This window comes from Pyrus communis, chromosome 11 (genome assembly GCF_963583255.1).
Source record: "Pyrus communis chromosome 11, drPyrComm1.1, whole genome shotgun sequence".
NCBI classification, from domain to species: domain Eukaryota; kingdom Viridiplantae; phylum Streptophyta; class Magnoliopsida; order Rosales; family Rosaceae; genus Pyrus; species Pyrus communis.
This window is the reverse complement of record NC_084813.1, coordinates 14,884,102-14,896,199: the sequence shown is the minus strand read 5'-3', so window position 1 is coordinate 14,896,199 and position 12,098 is coordinate 14,884,102. Positions and strand designations below refer to the sequence as shown.

General features: G+C 35.3%; 2 protein-coding genes across 2 annotated transcripts; one reads left to right on the top strand and one right to left on the bottom strand.

Annotated features, from left to right (window-relative positions):
* Positions 1-548: 548 nt before the first annotated feature.
* On the bottom strand, positions 549-3,763 carry LOC137709058 (mannan endo-1,4-beta-mannosidase 1-like). Its single transcript, XM_068448200.1, has 5 exons — positions 3,410-3,763; positions 2,711-2,905; positions 1,866-1,988; positions 1,552-1,757; positions 549-903 (listed from the first exon to the last, which is right to left on the bottom strand). Exons 1-5 carry the CDS (start codon positions 3,761-3,763, stop codon positions 549-551), a joined length of 1,233 nt encoding a protein of 410 aa, XP_068304301.1.
* Positions 3,764-10,319: 6,556 nt separating this feature from the next.
* On the top strand, positions 10,320-11,852 carry LOC137749525 (uncharacterized). Its single transcript, XM_068489637.1, has 5 exons — positions 10,320-10,412; positions 10,509-10,640; positions 10,751-10,824; positions 10,920-11,057; positions 11,756-11,852. Exons 1-4 carry the CDS (start codon positions 10,365-10,367, stop codon positions 11,053-11,055), a joined length of 390 nt encoding a protein of 129 aa, XP_068345738.1. The 5' UTR covers positions 10,320-10,364; the 3' UTR covers positions 11,056-11,057; positions 11,756-11,852.
* Positions 11,853-12,098: the final 246 nt, after the last annotated feature.

The window sequence follows — 12,098 nt, the reverse complement described above, 5'->3', positions numbered from 1 at the left end:
GCTTGGGCTGGATACCAGCCTATTAGGCTGGGGTGGAGTGATTTGGTTGGGGGCTAACCTATTTTGGGTGCTAGGTGCCGGGCAATCCACTCCCAGTGGACTTGCTCTTAGAGATGCCTTTATTGAGACCACAAAATTCTGATTACGTCAAGCAGCAATAACAGTTTTGAAAACAAAATGAGTATCATTGACATTTTGCCCGGTAAAGTTGAGGCGGTATGAACTTGCCATGTATCATTGACATTTTGCCATTTGTAATGTGCCAAAAAAGAGGGATTGTAGCTCTTAATTAAATAACAATGAGCATAGCAGATGCGCTTTTATTTACAAATTAATCCAAAAAACAATAATTATATATTCATGAGAAATATTGATGACTGATGATTAACCAGCTACATGAGTTAAATATAGTATCTTAATTAAGTAGCTCATGAGACGCTTAACTACATATATATACGTGTATATATATATATATATATATATGTATGTATGTATGTATGTGTGTGTGTGTGTATACACACACATATATATATATGCATAGACTAGTCTTAATTTAACCCACCAAGTTTGCTAGACTGGTATGCAATGACATTGGCAGTGGTAGGGCTCTCCTCCAAAACGACTTCGTATCCATCTCTGAAGGTGTCCATTCCCTGTGCCATCAGCTGCCAGAAAATCCCACCTACAAGAGAACCCCCACTACTCGCACTTGTGTAGATGTACTCATATAGTTTGCGAAAGTAGGCATTCCTCTTTCCTGGGGTGTAACCTGGTAACCTATAAGACTTGCCAAACTCTCCCAAAACCAGTGGTTTCTTAACTACTGTGTTGCAGTCTTCGATGTGTTGTTGCACCCATTTGTCCACAAAATCGGCCTGGCCCTCTTCGCTTGTCCCCGGTAACCTATTTCATCCAAGAATATTATATGCATGGCTTCTTTTTCTTCAAAAAGAAAAGTAATATCTATGGAGCTTGACTATAAACAATCTTTTAGTAAGAAAATCATCTAAACGTACAAAAAAGAACAGTATTGTTGTGGCAAATTTTCTAAAGGGAGAAAGAGGGTTAGGCGGCAGCAGAAATGTTCAAAGATATAATTAAATTACAAACAAACTTGGATTATTGAACTACATTACAGATTAACGGGCCTTACAATGTTAAAATATAGTTCACGTGTATTTCTACAAAAGTCAATTGTCTGCTCTTGTGAGTGACTCTTACTTGTTATATAAAATGGGAAGATTGTACAGATATATATATATATATATATATATATATATATATATATTGTACTATCTTATGGTATTTGAATAAAGCATGTTAATACTCTAATAACAAATAAAATATGCATAGGGGAAAGTATATACAGAACGTGAGTGACTCTTACTTGTTATATAAAATGGGAAGATTGTACAGATATATATATATATATATATATATATTGTACTATCTTATGGTATTTGAATAAAGCATGTTAATACTCTAATAACAAATAAAATATGCATAGGGGAAAGTATATACAGAACAAATAGAGAGTTTCTAAGTACGTACCATTGCTCAGCGTAGATATGTATAGTGGCGAAATCGATGTCGGGAAGCAAGTTGCTGGCAATGAAATCAGAACCATATTCTAGATTACCAGGATTGAACTGCTTGTTGTCCGGCGTTGTTTTGCCATAAAATCCTTCAAGCCCTATCTCTAGTAAATGCTTACTATCTATGTACTTAACGTGTGCAGCCATTTCTTTCACCCATTGCTGTACAGTCAATTAGCTAAGGTGTTCAGATTCCATTAAACCATATACCAAAAAAATGAAAAAAATAATAATTTAGGGAAAAAAGAAGTGGAGAGATATATACGTAACCTGAAGAATTGATCCAGATACGTCAGATTGGCAACGAGGCTCATTCATTAGTTCCCACGCGACGATGGTTGGATCATTTTTGTAAGCCACGTTTGTTATGGAATTTTTTCTTGTGAGCAGAGTCTGCATCCCAATGTGCACGCATGCCAGTTAAGATTGTAATGTAAGAACATAAATCAATTTCCACAATTCTGTCTTCAATAATATTATTTAGACACACAAAATTAACATACTTTCTAATATAAGTAGGTTTTACCATTATATGTCACTGTGAGACTCTTGTATTAGAAAATATTAACAATGTTGTTATTTTTTTGTGTCTAAATAATATTACCTTCATTTCATTGAAACAAAAAATATCTTGTGTGGGTATTTCTTTAATCAGGTACAGTGTTGGGAAATAATAAACACAAAATTGAAACACTTTGCTTCTATTGAAGTGTGTCAGCAAGTGTAATGGTTAAGTCGTGTGTACAAGTGCAGATTATTTTTTTTTTCCTTCTTGTCATTAGTAATTTCTCTAAACGCGAAACAGATTGGAAAAAAGAGATGCGGGGGTAAGGTTTATATTCGTTCTTCTTTTATTTTTTATTTTTTCAAAAGGAATAAGGTTTACGTCCCTTATTTTCTGTATTTTGTTTTTTTGCTTTATGAGTGGTAAGGTTCATGTCCTCCTCTATCTTGGTGTATCTTATTTTTTTCAGATCCATAAAATTTTCTCATATCATATCATCGAAGTTCTATAAAAAAAATAAATTAGAAAAAAAACTGTAAATCTAAATAAAAGAATAATCGATAATTAATGAGAATAAATAAGTGGATATGTTAAGAGGCTATATCTATACCTTGATATGATCCTTATAATATCCTTTGACGACAGAATTAGTATAAAAGTCGTCGTCAGTGCTGATGGATTGGCCATGCTCTCTTGCCCACTGCACATATTGCTTTCTACCCCCATATTCGTCAAAGTTGTTCACAAAGCTCAGTATTACATATACACCATATCTTTTAGCTTCTGATATCACAAAGTCCAATCCCTACCACATAAAAAAAATAAAAATAAAATAATAAAAATAAAAAGAAAAAGAAGTTTAGTTTAAAACAATGGAACTTTAACGAAAAGTTTCCGATACTGTTCATTTTAACAAAAAACCACATTTTAACGCTAAAAAGTTAATCATAGTACTATTCCCTTTACCTTTTATTTTGTACTTTTCGTTAAAACTCAAAGTTTTCAAACCCTTTTTATTAGTTTTCCTTTAAAACAAACGTCTTCATTAATCACCAAAAAAAAACCCAAGAGATATTTTTTTTATAGGCCGTCCACCAAGAGATATTGTCGGCAATAAGAGTCGAACTTAGGCCTTAGTCTAGCGAAAAAAATGATCTTTACCAACTCAACCAATCCTTGTAGACATTATCAAACAATTTTAATACGAAACATATATACATTCAAATAACATTTCACTAAATTAGTAGTAGTAGTTTAGATTATACATACATAAAGACATACGTACGGTATGAAGTACTGTAGTACGTACCTTGAACGTGTCCTCGTTGTATGAACCAGGAGAAGGTTGAAGGGGTCTATCGTTACCGCCGTCACTGAAAGCCCAAACCCTAGCAACATTCATGCCATACTTGGAGGCTTGTTGGAGTGCAGAAGTGACCTTGGCCCTTGTAGATGGGTCCGATGCCATGTACATCATCCAATATGCATTGAACCCGTTTATGTAAAACGGCTTTCCATTCATAACAAAACGGGTTCCTTGTGTTCGAGCGAAAGTAGAACCAGGATGAGTGGCCTTCCCCTTGCAAGCTCCTACCCGAGCATGGAAGATTAACACCCAAAAAGTTAACAAAACAAAGATATGGAGCAAACCCTTCTCGGACATGATTCAGTTCTTGTTGTGCCTGAACAAATTAGACCCTTTTAAGTGCTTCCTGTTTAACGTTTTATTCAGTAGCTGAGGACCATACTAGTATATATAGTACTGACAAATAGATAACAGTGATGGAAAGAACCAAGAAAATTAATGGCTCGTTTATGTAACCGTAATCAAAATCAGAAGAAATCCTAGAGTGAGAGACAGGAGGAAACACAAGTCATGTGATGCATCATTTTACATGTTATAATAAGAATAAGAATGAACGATAAAACATTGAAATGTCTCACTTCTAGAATATATTTATAATTTGAGTGGAAAAGTAACAAAACATGACCGTGTTTTGTGTACACAAAAAAATAGCTCAATAGATACATGCATGCACTGTTTTAAAAATCTCTGCCTAGCGCCACTTAGACGCTAAGCAGTTAACCACCGTCCCGATTAACTCCTAATCGTTTGAAAATTAAGAAAGGGCTGGTATGCCTAGGCGTCGTCTATCTAGCCCACCTAGATCCGTCTAAGCATCCGCCTAGGTCGATCGTGACTCTTACTTAGACAGAAAACAAATAATTTCATTTTGCATTTTATTTTTCAATAAATTATAAGTGACTTGTTGAATACTTGGATAAACACTCATTGTATGCATGTTCCTCATGTTTTCAATATGTTCTAATATTTGATAATCTATATGTCATTCTATTTTGCAATTTATGTATCACAATCTAATTATTTTATTTTTTTTAAGTATAAATAAATATTTATTTGTATGATATAATTCAATTAAAATTTAAATTAAAAAAAACCTACGCCCCGCCTAGACACCTAGACACTAGACCCCTGCACGCCTCTCGACTAATCCCTATCACCTTTTAAAACCTTGCATGCATGTATTCAATTATCAAGAACTACGGTCTAGTGGTATTCCTCTTTACTTGTAAATGAGAGGTCTTAGGTTCGATTCTCGCGAAAGACAAATTTGAACCACATTATTACTAACTCATTATGAAGCTTAGGCCACTCCTCCACCCATTAGTATAGAATTATCAAGAAATTTGAGATTAAAAAAAATACCCTACTAAAAGATTTCTAGAAAATAGGTGTATGTATGAGTCTATTACTAATATATCCTTCAACTCCGATGCTATTCTAAGCTACCAGAACATAATTATTTTGAAAGAAGGTGTTAAAATGGGATATATCCACTGATCGACAACTGCAAGAAGTGTGTGAGAAATAAAAATGGATGTAAACAACACTACCCTATTGATGCTACGAAGTAAAATTTTATCATTAAAACTCAACATCAATTATCACAATTTTTTTTACGCTTTTATTGTACTTCTATTTGTAAACTACGATCAATCATGTGTTTGCCTTTCTCTTTTTTGTTTTGCCAAGTTTTTCTTACATGAATACAATGTGTGACTTGCACAACTTACATTCACATTCTTAAAAGTATATAATCTGTTTGCTTCAACAAAGTAAAGAAAATACCACTTCTAGACCACAGATTCATCGGGTTCTTGTTGTATTGCGATTTTAATAAAACTAAAGGATTTTCAACCTACCTCATATGATATCTTACTTTGAACATATATGGTTGGATGTGTCTGATGAGACAATATTATACTATATATTTTACCATATTCTTAGTATTAATTTATTGGTTATTTTGATAGAATTTTTATACTTTGTTATGAATTTTCAATGTAGGACATTCGACTTCCTTAAGAGCAAAACGTCATCAAACGGATGAATTATGGAGTGATTCCAATTAGAGGATGTTCGTGACTATTTCAAGATGATTGTATCAAAGTTTCAAATTTTTCTACCAAGCCGTTTGACCATGATGATGAAATAAAGGTCCAGCGCGCAGCTTTCCCAGATTGACATTTCTGGACGTTTTGGATATTTTGGAGGTCAAGATGATATATTTTGAGAAATATTTCTTCTGAGGATTTGTAGGGGACGTCTCAAGCTTTAAAAACAGACCTTTTGGGACCAAATCGGAGTTGATTTGGTCAGTCAAAAGACTAATTTTCTGAGAAGTCCGAATTTTAGTTCAAATAGGAAAACTTTTATTTTCTGTTTTATTATTTTATTATGTTTCCGAGTTTTAATCTATGACTTTTTAGGTTTTTATTTTGTAGTAGTATAAATAAGGCTTTTTTTAGCCATTAGAGAAGGTGAGGTATCAATTTGGAGAACTTAGCTAGGCTTTGACGTTTTGTATTTTCAAGGTGTTTTCTATCCATGTTTTTAATAATATTTTGTTTTATGATTGTTTGTAACTAATTTCCGTTTGCTAGGGCGATACTTTGAGCCTTAGCATGAATATGTAGTTTTTATTTAATTGCTTATAATATTATGCATGCATACTTTGAATTATTAATCACTGTGCTTTAAACTGTCTCTATATCTTAATGTTTAGCTACCATTAGGATGTTTAGATAAGTAATCGGATGCAATTCGGTCGAAATACCACCTGGGGATTGAGTATTGCTTCTTATGATTGATAGTTGTAATTCACCTAGGGCAAATACCACATCTAAGGGGTTGCATGGTTTTTCAAAGGGTTTTCACAAATCGTAATGAGCCATGCATGTTTATATTTGATATGAATACCACATACGCATGTTTGATATACGTTCTAGCTTGAATACCGCCACGAATAGAAGATGCATTAGAAAAACCTAACCTTCAAAGTTGCATGGGTAATTCATAAGTAATTGGTAAAACTACGTTGGATTGTTAAGGTGACGGCGGAACCCTAGTGCACAAATTTATTTTCACAACTATTTTATTTTGTTTTCTTTACTTTGCCAATTTATTTATTTTTAATTAAATTCGTTTTTAATATTCTAGGTCATAAAATCACCTTTTTCTAAACCTTGTTTTCAAATAGTTAATTAAGAATTAGTTTAAATACAAATTATTCAATCAATTCTTGCGGAAAACGACCTTACTTGAGCCGTTTATACTACAACTATCTCGTTCTCTTGCAAGTATTTTTATCCCTACTTTTGCAGATTGTAAAATCCCTATAAGTGTCATTTGTCAAACAAGTTGTCGATGAACATGTTTCTTTTATCTTTCCTTTTTCTTTTTTTTTAATTAAACAACCAAAAACACAGAAACAAAGTTCATTTTGGTGATGCATTTGGAGAAAGTATGATATTAGAGTATAAGCCTTTATGTTTATGTACAAGAGGAATACCCTCTATTAATAAAAGCTTTTCTTAACTATATTTTAATTATTCTAATCCGACCTACTCTTGCCGACTTGTTTACGTGTTTCGTCTGCTTTATACACTTATTATTGAGGAGGGACGAACCAAACTCGAGGCAAAACACATCTGCAGGCCTCATTTCCCTGAATGTGCATATTAATGTAAGCTGTGTTTATTGGGAAACTAGCATATGCCCATACACAAAGTGTGTGTGAATATTTTTTTATTTTTATTTTTTAGATGGAAAGAGAGGAAAAGATTGAGTGAACATGGGGGAGAGATGGGAGAGATTTTTTTTATATAATATCAGAGATATGCTAGAATCACATGTGAGTGAGACTTTAAAAAAAAAAAAAAAAAACTAATGAAAATGGTTTGAAAACTTTGAGTTTTAACGATATGTACAAAATAAAGGGTAAAATGAATAGTACCATGATTGACTTTTTAGTGTAAAAATGTGATTTTTCGTTAAAGTGAACAGTACTAAGAGCTTTTCGTTAAAGTTCCCTTTAAAAAAAACAGCTAAATTTGGTTTGTGTGAAATTATATTACCGCCCATGTTTTTTATTTTTGTTTAGTTTTGACTAGAGGGTTAGAATGGTAATCTTATAGAATTTTGCTTGACAATCAGAGTTCTATTAATATGTAATTTGATTACTGTAAATTGGATTAATTCATACTAAAAACATAATTATTGTTATTAACTAGTAACTTAAGTCCCTTGTTTATTTAGATTATGTAAAAACCCTTTAATTGAACCAATTAAAAACTTGTTAAAATTTTATGGAAAAAAAAATTCCTAGAGCATCTCCAATGGAGAGATGCAAATTTGAGGTGCACAATTACATCTCATTTTACACTAATAATGAGGGAGATGTAGATGGGTGTTATACTTTAATGAGGGAGATGTAAATTTAAGATCTCATTTAATTTTGCGTAGTGATATTCACGCATTCATTTTTAATTCTCACACACCCTTCTAATTTTTGGTCGTCGGATTAAATGAGTTGAAGATAATCAATGACCAAAAATTAATAAGATATGTGCAGAAGGTAAAATGGGTGTATGAATAGACTTCCTTAATTTCCTTTCTTTGGTTGGCAGGCCCACCACCCAAAGATGTAAAAAAATATGTATATTTAGATTTTTATCTACGTTTTCTAGCTAATATGGGTGTTTTACATCTATCCATAGTAGAATTTTTTTTATTAGCAAAAAAAAAGGTAAAATACACATTTCAAAGCATTTTGCATTTTTTTTAATTAAAAAGAGGACCAGCCAGTGGCTTCACCACAACAATCCACCTTTCGGGGGCCGGGAAGACTCACAAAGACATTTAACCTTCCCTTGTACACTATCCTGCGATTTACCAACGGTAAGAATTGAACCCAGGACGTCACGTACCAATAACAATAAGGCCTCGTTTGGCACACCATATAAGACACCGAATAGTATTAATAATACGGAGTACGGCGTTTGGTGTCCATTTGTATTAAATAGACACCGGATTAAACAATCTGGCCCATCTATTTTATACGGTAAACGCCCGCTTGCTTATCCTCTCCAAAACCACGGTACAATTTAATTGGGCGCTCCTTCTTCTCCAAACGCAACCGCTCTTTGCTCCAGGTTAGTCTTCTCACACCTTCTTCTTCTTCTTCTTCTTCTTCATTTCCCCTCCCCGGTTCAACTCTTTCATATCTCTTTTCTCCCTCCACACTTGCGTGAAAAAAGCAAATCCCAAGTTCGTTGGAAAATTGTCAGCCATGGAGAACGGTGAAATTCCTGAAGACGCCAACAAACGTAAGCCTTTTTTTCTTAATTCTTCGGAGCTTTTCATTAATTTGGTGTTCGTCGTTATTCTTATGGTTTAATTTTGTGTTCGTCGTGATTCTTATGGTTTAATTTTTGTGGGATACTACTGGTTTTAGATTGCCCGGGTTTCCTTTCTCTCTCTTGCTCCTAAAGCTCTATGCTTTTTGTTCTTCCTTTATCTGCAGCTTTCAACTGTTTTTTAAGTTAATTTCAGCCTGTGCTTTTTGTGCTACTGCCCCTTTCCGGCCAAGACCTCCTCCCGCTCCTCCACCTCCTCCCAAGATTTCCACTTCTCCACCGACATTGCACATAGTTAGCTGTTAGAATTTGTGTCACATCCCGGCCCAGGGCAGACCACTTCCTTAGCCCGCTCCACCACCGTAGCACGATATTGTCCGCTTTGGGCTTACCATTCCTTCACGGTTTTGTTTTTGGGAACTCACGAGCAACTTCCCAGTGGGTCATCCATCATGGGATTGCTCTAGCCCTCTTCTCGCTTAACTTCGAAGTTCCTACGAAACCCGAAGCCAGTGAGCTCCCAAAAGGCCTCGTGCTGGGTAGGGATGGAAATATATATTTAAGAATCACTCCCCTGGGCGATGTGGGATGTCACAATCCACCCCGCTTAGGGGCCCGACGTCCTCGTTGGCATAACACGACCAGGGTTAGGCTCTGATACCAAATTGTCACATCCCGGCCCGGGGCGGACCACTTCCCGAGCCCGCTCCACCACTGTAGCACGATATTCTCCGCTTTGGGCTTACCATTCCCTCACGGTTTTGTTTTTGGGAACTCACGAGCAACTTCCCAGTGGGTCACCCATCATGGGATTGCTCTAGCCCTCTTCTCGCTTAACTTCGGAGTTCCTACGGAACCCGAAGCCAATGAGCTCCCAAAAGGCCTCGTGCTAGGTAGGGATGAGAATATATATTTAAGGATCACTCCCCTGGGCAATGTGGAATGTCACAATTTGGCCCTTTTACCAGCTTAGTTTAATGGCTTTTCTTTGTTATTTGACATTCCATTTTCTTATCCGGTTCATTACCAAATACAGTATAAATAATACAGTCATTAATCTGATATTGTACCAAACGCCTGATTAATTTAGTCAGTACTATCCGGTGACTATTTATCCTATCCGACAGAAATAGTCAATACAGTCCGAGGTACCAAACAAGGCCTAACAGTTTAGCAAACAAAATGAGTATTAACAAGTTTTATCTGGCAGCCCAATGTGCCTACATAGTTGGGCCAATTTTGACATGGAACTAAAAGGCCCAATAACCCGTGTATATATAACCGCTTTCCGTAGAACTGGAAGCAGAGTTCCCGCGCATGTTAAAGTTGGAGACGGAGACAGATATTTTGAATCGTCGTCCTCATCGCACAGTCAGTCAGATCGAGATTGCATCATTGAAGGTACGAATTTATGTCAAATTATGCTTATAATTAAGTTAATTAACGATAATTAGAATCGATGCTGAATTTTGTACTGTTACTGTTATCGTAATTAAGGTGCTGTTTGGCTGGTTACTTAATTAGCTTAATCAACAATCGATTCAATGGAGAACGCAGAAAGTGAGTCTACAAGGAAACGCATGAAACCAGATGTATGTATTTTTTTTATGTTCAATCCGTGTGTTTTGTGCTTCTTATTCCGCTTTGTGAATTAGTTTGTGAAAATCTGATTAATTTTGAGGTTTAAGGAAGGAGAAGGAGTGATCATAGAATCAGAGATGGATCAGAGGCAAGAATTTGAAGGAATAGTTGCTGGATCTGAGGAGACGGAGCTCACAATCGCTCACATCCTCGAGAAGATTGAACGCTTCACTCAGCTGGTATTTAGCTGTTAAATTGCAGAGTAAATGAATCATTATTTCCTTGAATAATTGTAGGTATTTGCAATTTTTTGGATGTTTTTTATGTAATAAATTGGAATTATGCATAGGTATCTGAGAGTCTAGAATCAGGGAAGACGATGTTTCAGAAGATTAGCGATGAGTTTGAAGAGCGAATGATTATGTGAGTTGCAAAAAGTAACTTTATATTTTCTGTTGAATTTGTAATATTTGGGGTTTTGGATGATTGAAATTTGTGGGGTACAACTGCACCTAAAGGGTGCACAAGGAACAAATTGAGAAATGGCAGGAAGAGATCCGAGAGCTGCGTATGCTTGATGCTTCAAACGAGGACGCCAATGTTCTTCTGCATAATGCCCGACATGTATTTCAAAATGCTAACCTTGATTCCTGAAGGTAATAATACAATGGGCCATTCGTTTGTATGAGATGTCTGATATTATAAGTTTTATCTGTTTCATAAACTTCTCAGAATTTCTTGCCGTATTTAAAAGATTTCATCCAACTAGTTGTTATATGTGGTTCAATATGCTTAGGAACATAATTTCCTTGGGTCTGATGAACTTTGTTGGTTTATTCTTATTCCTAAAAGCTTAAGCAGTTACCTAGGATGTGTGTCAGCTTAGATGATCTGATCTGGGTTTGAGCAGCTCGGCACTTTGGCTTGATGAATTTTCCATTGTTTATTCTTTGGGTCATGATCCGGTAAAGTTGAGGCGGTATGAACTTGCCTTATCTTTCCAGAGTTGCTGTGAATTATGCAACATGCTTTAAGAAATTTCAAATATCCTCATACAGCCAAACCACGTAAAATTTGAAAATCTTAAGCACTGGAAGCAGTTAGAAGTCTAGTGTGTTTTGTTTTGAAGTGTAATTGGTCCAATTCAAGAACTTGGGCGAACTCTTCCGGTTTGTGTTCTTTGGCCTTGAAATTCAACTAGTGGGACTCATAAAGTAGTTTGGATAAGCAGCTAAACTGGTAGGGCTTAAGCTGTAAGTAGCATATATATATTACTGGCCAATATCCAGCTGATTGTTTCAGCACTGCATAAACCTTAAAATGTCGAGAAACTAACGAGGGCGCTGATATGCAGGTTTCCCAAGACCGTAGCAGATGACCACGGATTTTCATTCTGCTAGTTGGATGGAGGGGCCTCTCTCCGTTGTTGTAGGTAAAGTTACAAGCTAAAGCCACAATTTTAAGCTTCTGCAGTTTGAGTTGTTTGCTGCCTGAATCTGTTAGTAGCGGTTGGCATTACATGAGATTTACAGTTGGCATATATTTGTAGTTTTGACATTTCTATTGGTTTAAAAATCGATCTGTTCCCTTGAATTTCTCATAAGATTGCGTATTCATGATCAATTGTAACATCGTGAATGATTCATTTACCACATTTTCTTACATTTAAAGGAGAAATTTATTTGCTTCAACCATGA